The following is a 23,897-nucleotide window of genomic DNA, read 5'->3' as shown; positions in this document are numbered from 1 at the left end:
GTCATAATACATAAAAGAACACAATACAGTGAATAAAAAGAAAATGGCATATGCTACAGACATTATGTATGCCCAGTGCAAGCAAGATAACATTGCCAAAAGGAACCTTAACTTTATCAAACTTCATGATAAGTTCTTGATAAACTTTCAGAAGAGAAGCTTAAATGAATTCACAGATTCTAAACCTAAACCATAATGCCTAGGTTTCCAGTTGATCTAGTTGGAATATGGTGGGAAAAATACAAATTGAATAATACCTATTATTTTACTAAAATAGCAGTAATTGGTTGGTAATACCAAACCAATCTTTTATAGACTTTGTCCAATATCAAAAGTTGATTTTCATAACAAAATATCTGATCATTCTTCTGAGTGTATTCCAAATTTATGACAAATTAATGATATGCTAGTTACATTTTAGATACAATTATTTTTTAAAAAACTTTGTATTCTGTAAAGACATAACACAATTAAATCTGCACAGTTTCATAGGCGCATTTCCTCCTCCTGTAATACAAGACATTCCAAGTGTTGTTACCTAATAGGGAGTTCGAATTTAATTTCCAGACAGTTTCAGTAGGTCCTGCATATGTATTAAGGACTTAATCTCATGAATCCTTTCTTTGACCAGATAGAAATCTTTAATTTAAAACAAAATATTTCCTGATACTCAATTTTCTTTAATTAAATTAGTAAAAATAATCTTAGGCGTATCCAAATCAGTTTTGGTTGCTCTTTCACTTGAAAGTTTACCGTCTGTAAACTTTTTATCATACCTTAAATTGGTGGCATATGTTCTAATAGATCTAGATTAAAAAAAACAACTAGTTTTAGATTTGAATCAAGACCGCTAATTTAATAGCCCAAATATCTCTCTGAAGATGAGTGTCTGTATTGGAATATATATTCTCACTGGTAATAGAATAACCAGTGGATAAAGTTGTCAGGAGTGTAGGAAAATTAATGGCTTGATCTTGCACTATTCAAGTCAATGGGAGTTCTTCCAGTGATTTGAATGGCAGCAGGCTCAATCCCTAAGGAACTTGTACTGTTAACCAGCAACTTCAACCCTCTAGGTGGTGCAGAGGTTCAGCAGCTACAACTCCAGCCTATCAGACGGCATAGTAGACTAGATAGAAATCTCGGAATCAATCCTCTAGAAGAGACTAAAAGTTAACAACTTTTTCTAACAAAATTTGAACCTGTTGATTTTTAAAATGGCTGCTACCAAGTTGAATTTTGATGTTCAACATGCAGATATATATGGCACCAAAATTCACCAGAAATGTTTGATATACCAATGGTTTGTGCATGAACTTATCATTGAAATTAAACTGTACTTCTCAGTCTATTAAGAAGAGAAATGAGAAGACACAAATCATGGTTTTAACACCTATTGCACCCTAATATTCAACTTTTGATAGCTTTGAGTCATCTATATATTTTAATATTAGAAATAAGTTAGTCAAACACAGAAGCTGTTTTCTCATAAAAAGTGAAATCATTTTCTCAATTTCTTGCATGCTTAGTATTTGTATAGTATGTAATGCTTTGTAGTTTGACCAGAATTAACATAGACATTCTGGCAATGGTACTTTTTTTTACAAACAAAGCAACAGTCGTTAGCTGAGGTGGTTTATAACATTCATATTGGTTACAGCTGAAGATAAACTGGTAGTAATGGAACTGGTAGTAAGTCTCAACAGATCAACCCCAGTTTCCTACAGTCTTTACTTGCTTCTTGGCAAATAACACAGAGAAGATGGGCATGAAGTCAGTGAACAAGGATTGCATAGAATACGGGAGGCAACAGCCATTAGAAAGAAACTACACAATATCATATACAGTGAGGCCATTGACAGAACTGAGTCCATCATTCATTCAGAACAGGCAGTATCAGTTGTGTGGCACAGAAATTGCTATGCCCAATACACGGACAAGGGCAAATTCCAGAGGCTACAGAACACAAGAGTATGTGGCAGGCTGTAGTTTTCTCATTAAAAACAATCAGTGTCCGTAATACAAGACAGTCCAGTTTTGTGACACCTATGAACTGGAGGTGTTTTGACAAGACGTGCGTCATAAACAGAGACTCATCTCTGTTACTACATTCAAGATGAGTGAACAGATAATAAGTGCAGGTGCATTTGACCACAAAATGAGTGTTCATTTAGGTGGAGTAAATGACCTCATAGCTGCTGAATCTAACTTGTTACATCTTGTTTATGAGGTCTATGATGAAGAAGGGTGATGGCACCAAAATTACTGATACAGCAATGCGTTGGCTTCAAAGTGAGCTTCAGCATGCAGCCAGCTGAGGTACTGCATCATCACTGCAATCTTGTAAAGGAAACTGGCACTGAAATTCCACACTCCTACATCAGTCATAGATCATCATTTTAAGGAAAAACTCCAAGCTCATATTGGAGATTTATTTCAGTTCCTTTCATTGTCTGATTGGTCTCCTGCTGAGAGACAAACACTCTTAATTCCAGCCAAGTATAAATACATATCCAAATCACTAATAATTCTTGCCAAGATGATAAAATGGCTGTCCCCATTTACCATCCCCAAGGAGACATATTTCTGTCACTGGGTACATGTTGCATTTGAAATTCTAGGAGATACTTTGTCACACCCTGGCCGCAAAGGTTTCAGGGTCAGTGAGGATGATGTCTTGCTTGCATTCCAGATAGCCTGCACATGTTCCTCAGGTGCTGTACGAAGACAATGGTAATAAAGAGAACTCTGAGAAACAAGAATTGAAATTCAAGGTGCTTAGTGTAGCTCAATATTTTGTATATGGTGTGAGTATTGGAAGGAAATGGACACTAAAGCATATTGGTCTTGGGTGAACCCTCCATCAGACAACAAGGTCAAAACAACTTGTTCAGACTTTTCCATAAGACTAGCCACTGCATTAGTTATGAAGAAATCCTAAAAGTGGATTCTAAAATCCTAGGAGAGAAAACCCTACAAAGTATGGAAGCTGAGAATGATGATGTTATTCCTTCCAGCTTGTTCTCAGGATGCTTTTTTCTCTATGCAGCCACCAATACTGACACAAATTATGTGTTTTCTGGATGTCAAACACAAGTTCCATGCAACCCAAGTTACTGCTTGGCAAAGAGGACTTGCCCCATATCTCATGTTGAATCATTTAAAACCATCAAACAACAGCACACTTAATGTTGCTGATGCAATTGACACAGTCTTGTCAGCCAATGTAAGAAATGGTAAAGCTAAACCAGTATTCATGGACCATGTTTGCAAAGAGTGATACTCTGAATCTGAAGAAAACTGCAAAGCTGCGGATGCAGGCAAGAGCTTCTGATTTAGCTTTTATTGTTAAACGTCAAAATAAGACCCCAAGATGTGGGTTTCAGCCAGTTGCACATGACAACTAGCACTGGATACCAGCCAATCATTCGTGTGCCTGCCCAAGACCTAGACATCCTCAGTGCTGTTGTACAGAGATGCAAACGTGTCAGTACTTGGCCAGCAGTATGTGGTTCTAAACGTTGATGAATCGCTGTACTATAAACTGATGGAACTAAAAAGGGCACACCAGGGTACAGAGAATGGCTTATTCCATGATTAGGTGGCCTCCATATCTCAATAAGCTTTCAAAGACATATAGGCCAGCACATACAGGCTTGAGGGCTAGCAGATGACTGTATTGAAAGTGGAGTTCTTGGACCAAATCAGCAGAACAAGCTGTGAACCATGTCAGCTCACATGCCAGGGTGATCCAGGACTACAAGCAACGTTTCAAGCATTGTGTTCATAGAATATCAGGGTTGGAAGGAACCTTATCTAGTCCAACCCCCTGCTCAAAGCAGGACCGATCCCAAAATGGCCCCCTAAATGGTTGAACTCACAACCCTGGGTTTAGCTGGCCAATGGTCAAACCACTGAGCTATCTCTCCCCCCTACTTCTTCCACAACTCTTGGACTTTATAGTAGCACATAATCAAGAGCTTAAAGAGGATATTGTCAAAGCCGATCAGTCACATTCTTATGATGAGTTCATGTCACTTCGTCTTTGTAATTCACAAAAATTTTGAAATCCCACCTCCACATTGGTGACCAGTTGAGGTGAAGATAGTAGGAACTTGAGGTTTTGGTGGTGGTACATGGAAATGATGGTCCTACTGCTCATGCTCAACCATGCCCAGAGAGAAAGAAATTGGGAGCTGCATCTCGTCACCTTCAAATGTGTGATGTCATTCTTCATGAGAGATGACCACACAAACTGTGCAATGTGGGGTACCATCTGCACTGTAGAAATGCATCCACTACCACCTGAAGTGCTCAAGGAGTTCCAGCAAGGGAACTTCATTGTCAAGAAATCATGTCAGAAGTTCAACCGAATGGACCTTGATCAGACCCATAAGTGGCTTAATGGCATAAGAAAGAAAGGAGGTGGAATTATAGGCATCACCAAGATTTGTTCAGCCCCCCAGCAGATGGGCCTTGTCTTACAAGCTGAGAGCCCATATTGCAGCAGACACCAGAGCCAAGTTCCACGTTGGCTTGGATGACCAGCTTATTTGCAATGAGTCAAGAAAGGCAAGGAAGCAACGTGACAATGAAGATGAGGATGCACTCTGACTAATACTTCAAAGGTTCAAAGTTTTCTCTGGGGAGGAACCAACCACTTAATTGCAAAATACTTCAACAAGAAATCTGGCTACTGAAGCCATGCAAAGCACACTGTTGAATGGAAAGATCCTAAGACCAGTGCATTTGGACAGCTTTGTGGAGAAAGTTTATGACATAAGAGGGGATGGCTGGATATGTACACATTCAGAATCCACTGACAAAAAATAATGCTCCAACTTTTTTCCTGCTATATGGGGTGAGAAAAGAAGTCAAAGGAAAGGTTTTAACCATGAAGGCCGACAGAAATATTCTTCAGTGACTAAACGCAGCCTGTGAAGCCAGCAGGACTGTGAATTTGCAATAAAATTTGAAACCTGAGTTAATGCCTGTTTTTTTGGTATTGGCACAAATAAATGGCAGTCTAAGAACAGGCACAAAAGCAATACTGGGCAATGTAATGACAGCTAATGTCCACTGTCCACCAACAGTTACCCTGAGTCCCATTGATAGTAGTTGACAAGGGGTTCACTGTTCTTTACGAGCAACTCCTGTTTCAGATCTGACAAATACACTACACCAAATACACCGCTTTCATGGTATTTATCTATGTCAGGTAAGGCCTCTAATGAACGCTTGTAACTTATCAATACTCATAATCACTGTGTGATGTGTGTATGGGTAATAGCTAAGGAATAATGCAATGATATTGAAAATTAGGTCTTATGGTTTTGGAGTGAAATTGAGTAACATGGGAACAGTGTGTCTCAGTGTCAGCCCTGGCTATCTGATTATGCAATATATTGCTCAATTGTCCCCCTTTTCCCCAAGCAACAGAAGTTAATGGAAAGCTGTCAAAGGTTTCCCTCAAAACCACTTGCAAGGAAAATATGACTCACTCTCTATGACTAAAAGTAAAAGACTAATTCAGTAGATCACAAGGTGGAGAAACACACTCTGGAACTGTTCACTGAGGATGCGTGGGTGTGTTTCATGAAAAATTGGGTCCTAACTCCTTGGGGTTGCAAGCACTACAAAAGACTCAACTGTGTGGTGAGAATCTACTGTATTAGATAGGAAAGGTAACTGTTAATAAGTGTAGGCCCTATTTCACGTTTTATTATATTGTTTTGTATGTCACCATTTGTTTCCATTGTTCACGCTTGTTTCTGTTTGAATCTCTGTTCTTTCTCAAATAAAATTCCTTTTTGTTTTACTGTAATTGAACTCAAGTGTTGTGTGTGATACAGGAGCAGTGGTGTTAGGTAAAATTGGTGAACTGGGGTACGCTGTTTCATTGGAAACAAAGTATGTGGGATTTGCTCAGGGTCTGAATTCCACAGGGGGACACTTTGAAGGACTTGGGGGCTGGTGTATATCTATTATCAACCTGCAGGAAGCAGGGCTGGTATAGTCCAGAGGAGAGTGCTTGAGTGGCTAACGGGCTGGTTGTGTTAGCCATAGAAAAGCTATCTGGAGCCAAAACATTGGAGACTTTGCAGACACATTTGTAAAACAGTACTTAAGAGTGGAGAAGACTTCCACAGTATAGATGATGTGTTTGACAGGTACTACCCTCTGTTAAGGGTGGTACAAAGTAAAAATGCTCAAGAGGTGCAAGACCCATGTGAAGAGTGGTGGAAGGCATATATGTGCCTCTTCCAAGTAACCAGATGATTTTCACTGTGTTTCCAGAAAATATTTTTATCTGAGCAACTAATGACACAAGGATCACCTGATAAAATCATTCTGGCTGGTGGCTTTCAGGATGAGGCTGAAGTATAAGGCTCAACAGCAACAGTTCACACCAATTAACTGGGTGTTCATGAGGAAGAATGAGACACAAGAAAGATTTTACACCATGTCCACAGTGATGGTGATGCCAACAATGTGGTGATTGCAGCCAGGGACACCGATGTGCTTACCATTTTGCTGGTTTACCATAGCAAAATGGCAGGTAAGCAGTTTTTGGATGAAAGCTGGCACATCAAAGGAACCAAAATATTTTCCTGTTCATGCCATTTGTGAGAAACTACAGTATGGACCCACTTTTCTGGAAACTCTGCTCCCATTTCATGTCCTGACTAGTTATGATGTTACCGCCTATTTTTTTTTTTAATCGCTGGACACAATAAGATCATAGAATCATAGAATATCAGGGTTGGAAGGGACCCCTGAAGGTCATCTAGTCCAACCCCCTGCTCGAAGCAGGACCAATTCCCAGTTAAATCATCCCAGCCAGGGCTTTGTCAAGCCTGACCTTAAAAACCTCTAAGGAAGGAGATTCTACCACCTCCCTAGGTAACGCATTCCAGTGTTGCACCACCCTCTTAGTGAAAAAGTTTTTCCTAATATCCAATCTAAACCTCCCCCACTGCAACTTGAGACCATTACTCCTCGTTCTGTCATCTGCTACCATTGAGAACAGTCTAGAGCCATCCTCTTTGGAACCCCCTTTCAGGTAGTTGAAAGCAGCTATCAAATCCCCCCTCATTCTTCTCTTCTGCAGGCTAAACAATCCCAGCTCCCTCAGCCTCTCCTCATAAGTCATGTGTTCTAGACCCCTAATCATTTTTGTTGCCCTTCACGGGACTCTCTCCAATTTATCCACATCCTTCTTGAAGTGTGGGGCCCAAAACTGGACACAGTACTCCAGATGAGGCCTCACCAATGTCGAATAGAGGGGAACGATCACGTCCCTCGATCTGCTCGCTATGCCCCTACTTATACATCCCAAAATGCCATTGGCCTTCTTGGCAACAAGGGCACGCTGCTGACTCATATCCAGCTTCTCGTCCACTGTCACCCCTAGGTCCTTTTCCGCAGAACTGCTGCCTAGCCATTCGGTCCCTAGTCTGTAGCGGTGCATTGGATTCTTCCATCCTAAGTGCAGGACCCTGCACTTATCCTTATTGAACCTCATCAGATTTCTTTTGGCCCAATCCTCCAATTTGTCTAGGTCCTTCTGTATCCTATCCCTCCCCTCCAGCGTATCTACCACTCCTCCCAGTTTAGTATCATCCGCAAATTTGCTGAGAGTGCAATCCACACCATCCTCCAGATCATTTATGAAGATATTGAACAAAACCGGCCCCAGGACCGACCCTTGGGGCACTCCACTTGATACCGGCTGCCAACTAGACATGGAGCCATTGATCACTACCCGTTGAGCCCGACAATCTAGCCAGCTTTCTACCCACCTTATAGTGCATTCATCCAGCCCATACTTCCTTAACTTGCTGACAAGAATACTGTGGGAGACCGTGTCAAAAGCTTTGCTAAAGTCAAGAAACAATACATCCACTGCTTTCCCTTCATCCACAGAACCAGTAATCTCATCATAAAAGGCAATTAGATTAGTCAGGCATGACCTTCCCTTGGTGAATCCATGCTGGCTGTTCCTGATCACTTTCCTCTCATGCAAGTGCTTCAGGATTGATTCTTTGAGGACCTGCTCCATGATTTTTCCAGGGACTGAGGTGAGGCTGACTGGCCTGTAGTTCCCTGGATCCTCCTTCTTCCCTTTTTTAAAAATTGGCACTACATTAGCCTTTTTCCAGTCATCCGGGACTTCCCCGGTTCGCCACGAGTTTTCAAAGATAATGGCCAATGGCTCTGCAATCACAGCCGCCAATTCCTTCAGCACTCTCGGATGCAACTCGTCCGGCCCCATGGACTTGTGCACGTCCAGCTTTTCTAAATAGTCCCTAACCACCTCTATCTCCACAGAGGGCTGGCCATCTCTTCCCCATTTTGTGATGCCCAGCGCAGCAGTCTGGGAGCTGACCTTGTTAGTGAAAACAGAGGCAAAAAAAGCATTGAGTACATTAGCTTTTTCCACATCCTCTGTCACTAGGTTGCCTCCCTCATTCAGTAAGGGGCCCACACTTTCCTTGGCTTTCTTCTTGTTGCCAACATACCTGAAGAAACCCTTCTTTTTACTCTTGACATCTCTTGCTAGCTGCAGCTCCAGGTGCGATTTGGCCCTCCTGATATCATTCCTACATGCCCGAGCAATATTTTTATACTCTTCCCTGGTCATATGTCCAACCTTCCACTTCTTGTAAGCTTCTTTTTTATGTTTAAGATCCGCTAGGATTTCACCATTAAGCCAAGCTGGTCGCCTGCCATATTTACTATTCTTTCGACTCATCGGGATGGTTTGTCCCTGTAACCTCAACAGGGATTCCTTGAAATACAGCCAGCTCTCCTGGACTCCTTTCCCCTTCAAGTTAGTCCCCCAGGGGATCCTGGCCATCCGTTCCCTGAGGGAGTCGAAGTCTGCTTTCCTGAAGTCCAGGGTCCAGATGACTGCATGGAAAATGTTTCAGCGACGCCATCAGCTTCTAACACACCTTGGACAGGGTGATGTGCGCTCGTAGAAGGTCAAAAGTGCAAAAGAGTTGATTTGTCAGAGATAAGACTTGTCAGAGGTGCACAGTACTTATAAAACACATGCCATTTTGTTCACATGCTTGCAGTTATCAGAAGCTATACCCCCAAAAATGGTGCTCTTTTCTTCCACATACAGAGAGCTCATTACCAGGCACTAGTTTGGAGACAGTCCCACTACCGAAATCTAATTCTTCCTCCTCTAAATACAATGGGTTGAAAACAGGAGAATAGAGGTCTGCTGCCACAGCTCAGGTCATTGCCACCAGTACCAGCAGACTGCCTGGAGGCAATATTCTGTGGCTTCACCACAGAGTGCAGAAGTCAACATTGCAAGAACGGGACTGCACTACTTGTTTGTACAGAAGCATACCAATGTAGAAAACTGGAACAAGGTTGTGTCAATGTACATGACCCTTCGTGTTTACGGACAGTATTATCAGGGAGGGATAGCTCAGTGGTTTGAGCATTGGCCTACTAAACCCAGGGTTCGGAGTTCAATCCTTGAGGGGGGCCATTTAGGGATCTGAGGCAAAAATTGGGGATTGGTCCTGCTTTGAGAAGCGAGTTGGACTAGATGACCTCCTGAGGTCCCTTCCAACCCTGATATTCTGTGAAAATAAGTAAATGTCGTAAGTGACCCAATAAGATGTTGATTTGATCTGCCACTGTATACCAACGTTTCTTGAAAAAGTACATTAAAATGTGTGCTTAGCTTGTGTGCATTAAAATGTTTACTTAATGTTTAGTCAAGAAAATATTTTCAGTTGTTTTAAAAACGGGTGTTTTCGAAGTACGTGGTGTATTTCTGATAACTGAATCAGCTTGCACACTTTTGCTAATGCTCAAGAGCCATGTAAAAATTCTCTTTCATGGTTGTATAACATATTAAAATATTTCTTGTACCTCTTGAAATAAGAAACTGAAATTCAGTAGCTTTATAAAAAGATTGTGCATATTTGATTACTTTTCTTACATCCTACAGCTCATTATGATTGAACTGAAGGATGTTAATCCCAAACAAAAAAGAAATAGACTTACATTTCAGCCATTTCTGTTTTGTTTCTTTGCTCTCTTTGTAAGGGCCTTTATACACAACATACAGCTTGGTAACAACCATATTTGGATTCAACAGACCCTAATTATCTTTAAAAGACTTGTTACCAACTTTTAACAAAACATACTTCTTACAGTTAACTTTTTTGAAAATCCCAGTAATCTAGAGTAGACAGAGAACCAGAGCTGGGATTTGAGAATTTTACCCAGAGAGAAATTTTTAGCAGCCTTATGGGACCTCTGCAAAATCCTGCACATTCCTCCAGGATATGTATATGAACTTCTGTGACCTCATTTCCTTTCCTGAAAATCTGAAAAAATCTATTTTGTGTTATGCTACGGATTTGAGAAACATTCAGCTAACACCTTATGTTGGAACTTTTTCAAAGAAGGGAAGCTACTCATGAGCAGTGTTTCTCTGTTGATGTCTGTCAAGGCAATGTCTTCTATTTCAGTATGCATTTTCTGTTCCCATTTTCTCTTGTTGTCTTGTAAATATATTACTAAACTTGTCTAAATCTGAATCATTTTGTTCTTTCTATTGCTTTTTTGTTTTCAATTAATATTTTTACTAGTTTTGAAAACAAGGTGAACTGATTAAATATACGCACAATTTAATGTAAATGTTTGGTGTAGCAGGACTTAGAGTAAAAAGAAAAATTAAATATGAAACAAGCTGAGGGATTGGGGATATGTGGTCATGTAGAAGGGGAAAAGTAAGTAAAAAACACATTATAAAACCAAACATGAACATTATGATCATTTTAAGGAAGAGTTTGTGAATCTGTACTGCTTGAGTCTCGTACAGTATGCAACAACTTTACATTGCCTTCAGCTGAGAGCAGTTTTCTCTCACGAAGAATAGTCTTTGAGTAATTCAAAGGGTTTTTTGGATCAGGCTAAGATATATATTGGTTGGCAAGTAATAATGTTTTAACCTATTCTCTGAAAATGATAGCAACAAAACTCAGTACAATTAGGAGGCATCGTACAATTCAGTTCTGTTATGAGCTGGGCTATAGTGTTGCAGGTCTTCACTACCTGCCGGATCGGCGGGTAGTGATCAATCTATCGGGGATCGATTTATCACGTCTTGTCTAGTCGCGATAAATCGATCCCCGAATGCAGTGCAGAAAAGACACCGCAGTAAATCGACCTAACCTACGTCGACTCCAGCTATGTTATTCGTGTATCTGGAGTAGTGTAACTTAGGTCGACTTACCCCTGTAGTGAAGACAAGCCCTTAGGCACTGTTAGAAAATTCAAGTATATGGGAATCAGCACAATATTTATGCCCTTTCCCTGACACAATGGAGTTTTTTTCGTAACTCTCACTGTCAAGTCTTGTAAGCATAAAGTGAATTTAATTTAGACTGCAAAACTATACATCTTTCATACAGAAGCAAAAAGAGATGAAAGAACAATCAACTTTTTGCCACATTCAGCAGTATGTCCTGCTTTGCATTTAAATTTAAAGATAAAGACCTGAGATTTTCAAAGGTGCTTCAGAGAGAGAGAGAGAGAGAGAGCGTCATAACCACAAAAATCCCATTAAAGTTCAAACTCCTTTAGGCTCTTTACAGCATTTACAGCATGGTCTTTTCAAAAGTTATGAATTTCCTCTTTAATTCTCATCAACTGAACAAATTCCTCAAATAAAGTAAAATTAAGCATCTCTTTTGCTGGATTCCAACCTCCAATTCTCATTTGATCCAACAGAGCCTGGTTTTGTTCCTGCTTTGGGCACATAGTCAGGCTCCTCTAGTCTATTGGGGTTTACAGGGAGCTATGGGTTGAGGAATTCGGGGTCATTGGTTGTGGGGGTATTAAATAGTTTGCAATTTTGAAATGTGCTATTTGTGGTGCTGGGTGGACTATAGTGTGAAGTGGCCTAGGACAGCTGATGCTAGGTGGACTATAGTGTGAAGTGGCCTAGGACAGTTATCTTTTGAATAAAAGGTATTTATCTTTTTTTGGCATTTCTAATAAGTGTACAAGTGCCTAGAACTTGAATAGGTATTTTTAATATAAAATAAACTAAATCATGTAAATAACTGCAGATTACAAATAAATTTCGGAGTATAAGATTCTAAACTCTTATAAAACTCCATAAGAAGGAAATGTGAGTTTAAAAAAACAAACAAAAACCTCTCCTTCACAGTATATAAAGATGATCTCATAAAGGATACTCCTTCAAGTCCTCTGTAACGAGTCCTTTAATTAGAGTTCTTCTGAAGGGAAAGCAGGGAAAAGAGGGATTCCACTTTAGAATCAAGTGGTGTATTGTGGTTTTTTTGGTTTGTTTTTAATTTCTGCCCTTATACTAAATAAATATCCTTTCAAATGTAATGAGAAACATAGTATGTGATACAAACCGTTCAGGCACGAAAGATGGTGTGTGTGTGTGCTTGTTTTGGCAGCATGTATATTAAAATTAGAATGAAATAGGAAAAAATTAGCATGGTAACTGTGCCCAGATGACATGCAAGTTCATGAAGCATTACATCTTTTCTGGCCTTTAAACTCTATGAAAATAGTTAGGCCCTGTCTGTGCAGGGCATTTTCACTTGCATAGCTACACTGGTTCAAATCCCCATATAGCTGTACTACACCAGTGTAAAGCACGCCTTGTACCAGTGCCTTACCCTGGTTTGGATCTGGTGGAAAAAACCTAGCAGTGACAGGGCCTTAGGTTAAAATTGTTAATGTGAGCATGAAGTCATAATTTAAAAAGCTTGCAGTGTGCAGAGGTCATGGAGTTGGATCTGTTGCTGACCTCTTAATCTTAGGTGGTAATGTAATCTTTCTGGGCCATCTGGTGTCTTAACAGACTTAGATTTGACTCGTATGAAAGCTCTCAGGAAAGAAATTTCATAATAAGAATTACATTATTGGTTTAAAGAATATTTAGTATAATGTCTATTATTTTTAATTATTTTTATTAATTGAATTATTTCATTGTTACTCTCTGTTGAACTTGATATTAAGAAGCAGTTTTATCAAAAATACAACTATCAGTTAGGTCCTACATTTTTGGTGCTTTACAAAGCAAGTTTAATGGTGCCTGTCTGTTCTTGATATATTACTTAATTGAACAGAGCATGGACAAGCATGCTTCCTATCCCCATCTCCACGTGGCTGCTTGACCTTGGACAAGCAATTTAAAATTTCTTTGTTTCATTTTTTCATCTATAAAAATAGTGATAGTACCTCAATACTTAGGGGCATTGGGATAATTAAAGACTTTACAGCACTTGAAACCTGTCAGCTTCTTTGTAAGTGATAAGTAGTAGCCAAACTGAATTATTTATAGCTGTTGAGCAGCACATGCAACTGATATTTTCTACTTATGTAGCACCCTTTAAGTGGGGATTTTGAGGTTCTGTAAAAAAAACCCCAAAAACTAGGTAGGCATAATCCCACTGAGAAATGGGGAAACGGAGGCAAATACCACACTGGATCTTTAAAATTCTGCATGCCTTACAGGAAGGGAATGTCTTTTAAATGGATGCAGTGATGTTCAATTGAATTCACCTAACGGGACGTGAATAATCTGCAGAACAGGTAGAATTCTAAGGCTCCTGGACTATAAATATTGAGTGACCTACTCAAGGTCATATAGCAAGCCTACAGTGTGCTGGACATAGAAACCAGGTTGTCTGACTACCAGACCTCACTTTTACTTCCACACTATGCATCCACATTAATCTTCAAACACTGCTTCTTGTTCCAGTGTTTCCTTAAGAGCAGTTACTGTACTACAGTGTCATCAGTGGGGGTGAGACCAAGCCTTGCTGTGGGAGTTAAATATATGACTGCCCGGCCCAGAGGCAGAAGTGCTACTTATTGAGCAATATGTATCTTAAACATTCTTTTGGCTTTCCCATAAATGTGGGAACTCCCAGCTCTGGCAGTCTTCTTTGTTTATTTCTTTCACCTACTCTCCCTCTCCCTATTATGACAGAAATTACCCAGTTTTGTCTCTGTTCGTATAAGCTAATGAGTCTGCCCCACCTCCCTAGCATCTGCACTGGATTCAAAATATATGCAGAGATGATGAAGCAGGCATTCAGCAGTTGATATGCAAAGCATGCAGATTGGTAACAATAAACTGTGGTGTTATCCTTCTGGGAGCTCACTGACTCTGCAATGCAGAACTGCAGTTTCTGCTCCTGTGATGCTTTCTCCTTCCAACCTTTACCTAACCTAAAATGCTCATCTCACTATCCAGAATGTGACTTGATGGATCCAGAGGCAAGTGAAACACCCCCCTTGCTCCTGCTCAGGTTGAGGAGGGAGACATCCCTAAGCTGAAACAGCTGGGGCAGTGCTACATGTCTTCCTACTTCCCCCTTCTCCTCCCTACTCCATTTATGTATTTGCCGGGGAATGTGCAGCTCCTCTCTCTCTCTTTCCTTCTGCCCCTCATGCAGGAGGCTGTCCTACATGGCTTCCATTGAATGGAGCCCAATACTGGACAGTGGAGCCATTCTGCCAGGGAGGTGAAGGAGAGGGTGGCTTCTGCTTGCTTTTTACTTCAGGGAGTAGTCATTTAGAGCTCTTGCTTTCTGCTGGTCCGCTGCCAGTTTGGCTCTGTTCCAGCCCTGCCAGGGCCATATTAATGGACAGGGTCCCCAGAAGACTTTGGAGACCTTTTAATTATGAGCTTACATATTTCATCTTCCATTTTTTATTTATGGAGCCCTAACACACACGTATCCTGTGTTCATCACTGTAAGAGCAGGAGTTTCTGTTCACAACTTTACATATTTATTTGATAACACTTGCAACCCCGTCCCTTTGAGCATTTTTGATATGTGGCCTGACTGTTTTTAGATGAATACCAATGTACTTCAGCTACAATGTGGATATGTGAATTACTGTGTGTTCCACTGTATGCTAGCTCACATTGTGCACACTGGTGTTAGCATTCCAGGAGTGGTTAGAATACAGCTAATGTGTAAAATCATGCATGTGTGTACTAACTGTCGCTACTCAGGTGGACATGGTAAACAGAAACATAACAAAAAAAGAAAAATGTTAAAAAGACGCAGCTTTATTAGAAAACTTTTCAAAGCTCAACATGGTTTTAAGAAAAAGAAGAAGAAGAAGCCGCTACAAGGGAGTTATGAAGTGGCTGAAATAAAGGACTGGGAGCAACATGGCCCCCATATGGAGCTGGTGATGTTGAAAATTTGCAAGCAGAAGGAAAGATCGTAGAAATATAGCAGCATGTTACTACATTCAAGACTGATCAAGAATAAAATGTACATGTATCTACAACTGACTAAATTTCTACAGATCCTGCACTGTTGAGAAAATCTGATGAAAACAACAGGCAGTTTTAGGTTGCCAAAGGTTGGCTGTGTGTAGAAATGCAGAAATAGAAAACTTCCTGAATTCTACATGGGTAATTGCAGGGAAGAGAAGAGAATGTTTGTTTGTTTTCTAAAGAACTTTTTTTCATTTTGTCTGCATAAGGGTGAAGTTGTTGCGTGAGATTGGCTTATTTACTCTCCATCTACTGGAAATGCTTAGTGTTTTTCATATAGGCTTTTCTCCCAGTAGGTTCCATACGTTTACAGAAGGCTTTAGTGATTGGAAACATCCCAAGTGACTTTTTGAGCATAATAGGGGCATAGAACACTGATTCTGCATGCTGACTTGGGTAACACATACATACAAAACGCATACCAGAATCTTGTCTGGTTGGGACAGGATTCACTCTGATCTGGCACACCAATTTAATTCAGAAGAGCAGTACCAAAGAGATGTTCTTTAGCATGTGGTGCCAGTTATAAAGTTTTTAAGTGCTCATGGGTTTGGCTTCCATGGTCAGGATGTTGTATTAGAATCTGAAAGCATTAGAAATTATTTTGGGATTTTGGAACTAATATCACAATTTGATCTATTTCTGGCTGACCACCTAGCTACATTTGGACAGAAGGGGAAAATTAAGCTCTCCTGTGTCGTCAGCTATCTCTGACATCCATTAAATTGGTGGGAATGATAATTAAAAATACTATAGCAGCAGAATTACAGCAAGCCAAGTATTTTTCTGTAACTGTTTGATACAACTCCTGATGTAGTGCATGTAGACCAGCTCACATTCACCCTCTGATCTCTCAAATCAGAGGGGCATATAATTGTGAAATTCATTGAGTTTCAGCCACCTGAGAACTACATGTGCAAATGGCCAAAGCTGTGGTGGCTCTATTCTTTCCGCTCTGCCTCAACACATTGATGGAAATCCATTTCCACAACATAAATACTGACACTAGCCAGAGACTTTTGACTTTCAGAAGTCTGTCAGATACTCAGTGGTGTAATTGTACCGATTCTACCAAGCCAGTGTGTCAAAACTATAGCAGTATTCAACAAGCCTTGGAAGGTCTTTCAAAAAATATAAATCAGCCTCCTGACACTTGTTTAAATGCAACTTATCTTCACATGAAAATGGAACAATTGGAGACAGCTGTCATGGAGCTCTTTTGGACACTGTGCTTCAGCAGTTCAAACTGATCAGCACCCAGCTACAGAAGATGGACGTAGATCTAAGTGTTGCTGTTGATGTACTGTGCTCCCTGGAAACATTTGTTGGGCTATTATGTGACCAGTTTGAGGATTTTGAATTCAGTGCAAAGAAAATGTGTTTGCTACTTTGCTACAGTGTATTCTGCTTCTTAGCAATTCCTCGGTTGCCAGAAAAAGCTGCCATTATCTGGCAGTTGCTAATAAACGAAAGGCAGGTTTGCGAGGCTGCAGCCAGGAATTGCTGGGATGTTCCTTCCCTGGCTGCAGCCCTGCAAACCTTCCTGTGGCAGGTGCTCCACATGTCCCAGTTTTTCCTTCCTTGGTTGCAACCTCATAAACCTGCCTGCAGCTGTACCCTTTCTTCCAAACAATATTGTTAATAAGTGGCATGCCGTTGCCAATGTCCAAATCCCATTAATATTAAAGTCATTGGGTTGGGATTTGTTCCTGGCAAAATGTTGCTATTAACTGGAAGTTGTTAATATCCGGATCACTAGTAAGTGGAATCTATTTACAGTCAACATGAGTTTGTCATCCTTGTAAAAAAAAAACCAATTGAGGGCGAGTCTGAAGGGGCAGTAGAGCCAGTACGTGAATGAAGCCATTCGTTTTGCTCTGAAACATTTGTTGTCAGAACTGACAAACTTGCAGCTTGTCTACATCACAGACTAGATGCTTTCAATGTGCGGTATGAGTTCTATGAAGTCCTGTTTAAATTGGGTTCAGTGTATGTCAATGAAGTGCGCAGATATGCAGCAGTTTACCCTCAAGAAGACCAAAACTTTCCTGACGAACTCTTTCAGTGTCGGTTCTCTGCACAAAATGAAACAAGTTACCATATGCACTGCATCAGCTGACACAGTGTCCGTGTGAAATACTACATTTTTATGAAATATCAGAGAATTAGAATAGTGTATATGAGGTCTCTAGAGAGAGCTGTTTTATTATCAATGCCTATTTTTGCTTTTTTGTAAATTGTTTTGGAGAAGAATTGTTAAGACGAAGTCTGCACAAAGTTGGGTAGTAATTCTAGATGATCTTGCTTTAGTGAATACTGTTATATTTGGCTGCAGTAGTAGTCTGTATATGAAACCAAATTGCTCTATTTCTGCTTCCTCTGTAGTTACCTGTTTTCTCTGTCAGTTCTTGCATGGAATTGCTAAGTGTCTAGTGTCTAAACTGACATGCGGTATTGAGCAGGCAGTGCTTCTGAGGAAACCTATTAACTGTAAATATTAATTGCTAGCTAAACCTAATTCTTAATGTCAGCTATGGCGCGTGTTTTGTTCCCTTATTCTGTTAATTTTTTAAATAACATGTTTTTCATCGTATCAGGAAGGTTCAAAGTTTTGGGGGTTTTTTGATTTTTTTTTTCAGGAGGTGATTTAGAATATGTGCCCAAGTCCATAAGAGTTCTTAATCCATCCCTGAGCCCTGCCCTTACTCACCCTTATCTAATGAGCTAGATCTTTTACGATGCCAGGGGCTAGGGTAATTGTCAAACTTGTTTGGGGACTGGAAAGAATTTTTCCCATATGGCAAAATTGGCAAACTGCTGTGTAGGGTTTTTCACCTTCCATCCAGCATATCTGAGGTCTGGATTTGGGTGAGATAAATTGCATTGTCACAACTTTTGCGGGCTCCATTGTGGTTGGTGGGTTTAAAAATGGTCAAATGTGAATCCCCTGCTTCAGCATAAGCTCAGAGGGCTGCTTCGGCATGAGCTCAGAGAAATTTGTTGCATGATGATGGGGTGTGTCTCGTTCAGTGTATGGCTCCCCTTTTCTCCTTTCTCCTACCTTCTTCATGGGGGAAGGGAGCAGGATAGGACTCTGAGTTCCAGAGCAGGCCTGAGCATGTAACAAGGGTATTGCCCTCACATGTGCCTGTCAGGTTTGTAGAACTAGGCACCATTGGTACCCAGTTGAAATCCACACTGGAGCAGCCCAGCTAGGTAGCTGGGGGGAATGCTCTCCACTGGTTAAGGGTTTTAGTGAAGTTGTAGCCTCTGCATTTAACCACATTGTGGTGTATGTGCCTCATTGTTTCTGTGTCTGTGTCAAATTGTGGTGTGCTTATATACAGGACTTTCAGTAGCAATCTCTGTAGAAGAGTCTAAGGTAAAGAGGAAGTACATGAGAGATAGTAAACTGCTTCTCTTTAGAGATCGCTAAATTGTAAAATATGGTAGACCTTATAAAATAGTATATTGAACCCATTTTCATAAATTACAAAGAAAATTCCATCCTTGGCCGGAGTAAAATCCAAAGAAGCCTAATGCTCTGATGTTGCCAGATGTGTAATAGTTAAATCATAACTGACTTCTCCTAACCTATGATTCCACTCCTGCTGTAAATAACCCAGAATTCAGAGCATTTTTCAGAAATGGATTAGAAACTGCCAAATAGGCTCGTTGTATCTTCCATTTCTTCCTCACAGCACATTGATGTATTTAACTTTAATTTCATTTAATTATTTCTTTAAGAATCATTAGGATCTTTGTTCCTATATTGCAGATAGCTGGTGCTTTATGGTGGTATTTTGTCTCAAAAGGAATTGAGTACTTGGACACAATATTTTTCATCCTGAGGAAGAAATTTAACCAAATCAGTTTCCTTCATGTCTATCACCATTTCACTATGTTCACCTTGTGGTGGATTGGTATCAAGTGGGTTCCAGGAGGACAAGGTGAGTCAACTGTCTTTTTCTCTTAAGGCAATATAGACATAACAGTGCGAATCAGCCTATTGGGAATTAATAAGGAAACCACTGTTTCATGGAATTAACTGAATACTATATGATAAGTCTATTGAAACAGCATTGGATCATAGCAGTTATGTAAGTGTAACTTCCTTCTGTGTGAAATGAGGGGGAGGAAGAGAGAGAACAGAGCTGTAGTTTTATGAATTGCAAAACACTTTACTCACGGGCATCAAATGCAAAACTGAGATTTCGTCTTTACAAATTCCATCTTTAAAAAAATTGTCACCTTGCTACATGGAGCCAGGCAGATAAATTTGTCTCTTGCACCAGACATTGGTCCAATAAAAGAGAATACCTCACCCACCTTATCTCTCTCATATCCTGGGACTGACACAGCTGCAACAACCCTGCCTAATCTAACATTTTGCAGCTACAGAGAATTAAGAATCACAACTATGGGCCAGTTTCTTCCCCGTTACTCCAGCCTAAAGCCATTGATGTTAATGGAGCGATTCTGGATTTTTAGTAGAGTAGAAGTTGGCTCTATATGTGAGTTTTGGGTTTGTTTTGTTTTATAACAAAACAAGTATCAAAATCTGAATTACTCATTTGAAGGTTAGCAATAAACCCGTATCAACCAGTTGTAGACGCTTTATAATGACACAAACCTATAATGTCCTTCTTTCTGTTCCTATAAAGTTCACATCAAGGAAATCCTACATCCATTGTTTTCTCCACACCCTTCTTTTCCTGCGTTGTTCCCATGTCATGTCTTGCTTTGCCTTGTCTCTCTCAAATTCTGCTGAGGCAGAGGTTGGAAGAAAATGTCCCATTCTATTTGGAAAGGGCTGTAAAAATAACTATAAAAATAATTTACAATAATAATCCATGTAATCCAGACTAAAATTAAGCCTTTGTTAAAATATTCATATATTGTATATTTTGGATTTTTTATACACTCACACACTATATGTACATTAGAATATAAAATGTATGGTTATATAAATATTTCAGCCCATGGGGTGAAATTCATATTTACAGCTTATTGGAGGATGGAATTCTCCCCAATCCAGCTTTAGGGTGAGAGGAATCCTGGGTTCACTGCATGTTCAGTCACTACTGTTCACTGTACTCATTACATGAGGTTTGTGGCCATTGAATATGTGCAGTTTGTAGTCCCAACTACCATTTTCCAGTGAATCCCTTACCTTTTAGCCCCTTGTAGTTTGATCTTGTAAGTTGCTGAGTGCCCTCAACTCCCATACCTATGCATGGGGCCATTTCAAAGCTCAGCTCAACTCTGTGGTCCAGCTGTTCAGCCTCTAGAATTCCTGGTACCGACAGAAGAAATGCAGCAGGTCTGTGTTGCGGCCCTTCTGAAGCAACAGAGGCCTGGCATGGGGTCAGGATTTCACCCAATATAAACTAGGATAGGTGTCAAGTTGTTACAGATTTCTTTGTGTGTATCTGTTCCACTGTTTTCTAGCAGACAACACATTGCCTACGTACCAGCAGGTCTAAATTTTCTATCAGAGTGCCAATTTACAATGACAACCAATAGTCATTTGGCCAGGGAAAGAATGAGAATGATTCTATAGCCTGGTGGTCAGGCTACTCCCCTATGATATAGGAGACCCAAGTGCAAGTCCCTGCTCCCGGTGACTGTTCATTTCTCCAAAATGATACAGCTTTAACAGGAGAGATTTATTAAGACTCATGCTATAATATCAGGACATTCTCTTGAGAAATGGGAGAACCAAATTCTAATTCTTTCTGCTTATCAGACAGGCAGGAATTGAATTAGGATCTCCCACATTCTGGGCGAGCTGCCTCACCACTAGGCCAGAAGGGAGGCTAGCTACTTCATCATCATCTCCCCTCACAACCCACCTCTGGCAATTTTGTAATCTAGCCCTCTTTCGTTTTCTCACAATGCTCAAAATTGAAACAAAACATTTAGAGTGGGTCAAAATAAAACATTTTGTCTAGACATTTCTGAAACATTTTGAAACTGTTTGGAGAACTTGACATGAATTCCTGAATACTTTCAGGTTGACCAAAACTGCATTTTTGGTAAACTATTCACTGAACATTTTTTGCCAAGCTCCAGTGATGGTGACATTGTCATGCACTGCTGTCGGGCAATGCACATGCATGCTCTTCCTCAAGACCTGTAAGAGATCATTCATCAGTATCAGCAGCTGCAAAGGTGATGCTGAAGAAGCGGCAGGCATGGATGTGCACAGCAAAAAGGGAATGGGCTGAAGCATGTTGTTTAGTGTTGCTTTGGGGCCCACCCAAAAGACTTTTTCAGGCATCAGCAGGGGGGGCAATAAAAATGTTATAAAAGCGTGTGAGAAGTTTTTCAAAAGCAAAAATTCTTTACATGCTATAGTTCAAATGAATCAGTTTTTTGAAAATTCAAGTTGACAAGTGTCTCTTTAATGTTGAGCCCTACATGGGGATTTTCAAATGAAATTACAGGGAAATCCTACAGTCCATGTTGTCTAAAGAAGTATTACTGTCTTGCCAGGGGTATCCTACCCTGCAGAGGAAATTACCTTGAGTTCTGGCAAGAAAAGACACCCTTTCCTGCATGACAATAATTCTTTAGGCAATGTTAGCTGTGTAGCAGTGTGTGATTTGGTGTTTGGAATCCTAGGCCATCCTACATTGCAAATGTATAATCTAATAAAACATTAATGTCTAAAGTGCACGTATTAATTTTTTTTAAAGGTTGAAGTATAAATTGCTACCTAAATAATACTTTTCATATACTGCTGTTGCATCCTATCGAACAGTACTTTCTACTGAAAAGATTTCTTCAAGAGGGAGTGCCTAAATTTTGACATTCAAGTCCATATTTTAAGGGCTTGTCTACACATGGAGTTGTTCCTGATAAACTCCATATTTGCGGTGCTGCTTCTGGTTAGGTTAACCCGCAGAAACAAGGCACTCTTATTCTGAAATAAGAGTGTCCACACATGGAGTTAATTGGGAACAACTCCACTGATACATAAGTCCTTAGGCACCTATGTAAGTGGTTCTGGTTTTCAGAAGACTGTAATTCATTGATGTTAATGGATGTTGCTGGGTGCTCAGCTCTTTTGAAAATCATTCTTTGTATTTGGGTGCCTAATTTTAGCCACCCATAGATAGCAATATTAGCCTAAATGCAAAGAATTATTACATTTTAAGGACAATCCTGAAATATCAGTGTTATTGTTTTAAAGTTTGTTTTTTTTAATAATGGATTGTTAAAAGTGGTGTATTGCATGTTGCAAACACGCATGTAACTTTGCTCATGCGAGTAGTCCCATTGAAGTCAGTGGGACTACTCACATGACCAAGTTACTCATATTAGTACATGTTTGCAGGCTCAAGCCTACATAGTCAAACCTGTATAAAAGGACAAAAGATGTGGATTTCAACTTAAGTTCAGTTTTTATGCATATTACTATTTAGTGCTGACAATACACACAAGATTGTAAGTACAAAATGCGCCAATTTTATTTTTACTGTGTAATACAAATAAATAGAGAGAACTTTTTGGTTTTCATGTTTAAAAATAACACTATATGGAATTTTTTTTATATCTGAACAGCTTTTTTTGGAGCCCAAATGAATTCTTTTATTCACGTTGTTATGTACATGTATTATGGATTAGCTGCCTGTGGCCCTAAATTTCAGAAATATCTTTGGTGGAAACGATACTTGACCATATTACAATTGGTAAGTAAAATCTCTCTCTAAATTTGCTTGCTGTCTGTCTCTCTGTCAAATGGAATATGTACCAGCCAAGCACGAGGCTGGATGGCTGTCACTTATTCACAGATCAAGTCAGAAACTTGATGTATTTCTAGAACTGCAATGAACTTTTGAAATAATTACATGTAAAATTGCTCTTTGAATACTCTTTAAAACAGTCAAAATATGCAGTTAGCCAGTAATAGTAATTAAACTGTTATTTTGCTTTTGAAAAATAATCAAATCTTTATCAGTTTGATTATAGTGGCATGACAGAAATAATGAATACCTGATTACCAGTAGGCAATTACACTGTGAAACTATTCTGCGCCCTTAACGTAATCTCTTATTTCAAAGGAAAAGACCACCACTGTCAAGTCTGATATTTAATCTTATTATTTACATAGCAGCACCTGCTAGTGCAGAGTGTAGTTAAGGGTCTGATGTTGTTTCCATTAGTTTTTCTTACATTTTTAAATTAATTTTAGTGTTAGTGAAACAGCATTGGAGATTGAAGCATGTATTTCAAACCTTAGAGCAGGTGCAACACACAAAGTGATAATGACAGTTTCCTAATCGTGCCCTACTGAGCTATTTCAATTCTGAACTGCCAGGGATCTCCTCTAAGGGGAGAAAGCCTCCAGCTCTATTCATTTCCTGGTGTGTAAGACTGTCAACAATTGAGTCCTTTGGTTCCAGCTGTGAATTATGGGTTTTGTGTTGTGTGAACAAAAATCCATAATGTGCTAGACTGAGTCCACTTACTCTTTCCACATAAACTACCAAACAGCAGCCAAGAGGTAATGAATTGCAATCACTGTTGGGCTGTGGCAACATACCCCATTACCATATATTGGGGTAAG

The 23,897-nt window shown here is 39.9% G+C and overlaps 1 protein-coding gene and 1 non-coding gene across 3 annotated transcripts in view; both read left to right on the top strand.

Moving 5' to 3' along the window:
* The window catches only part of ELOVL4 (ELOVL fatty acid elongase 4), a 64,454-nt gene that overhangs the window by 34,790 nt on the left and 5,767 nt on the right, over window positions 1-23,897 (top strand). For both annotated transcript variants that reach the window (XM_048845164.2, XM_075126545.1), the window contains exons 4-5: window positions 19,101-19,272; window positions 22,892-23,019. In XM_048845164.2, coding sequence (XP_048701121.1) covers window positions 19,101-19,272; window positions 22,892-23,019 — 300 coding nt within the window. The remainder of the gene's footprint in view (window positions 1-19,100; window positions 19,273-22,891; window positions 23,020-23,897) is intronic.
* On the top strand, window positions 12,455-12,562 carry LOC125635030 (U6 spliceosomal RNA). Its single transcript, XR_007356126.1, has one exon. It is a non-coding gene; the product is annotated as a U6 spliceosomal RNA (small nuclear RNA).

This window comes from Caretta caretta, chromosome 3, assembly GCF_965140235.1.
Source record: "Caretta caretta isolate rCarCar2 chromosome 3, rCarCar1.hap1, whole genome shotgun sequence".
Taxonomy (NCBI): Eukaryota; Metazoa; Chordata; order Testudines; family Cheloniidae; genus Caretta; species Caretta caretta.
This window is presented reverse-complemented; position numbering and strand designations above follow the sequence as displayed.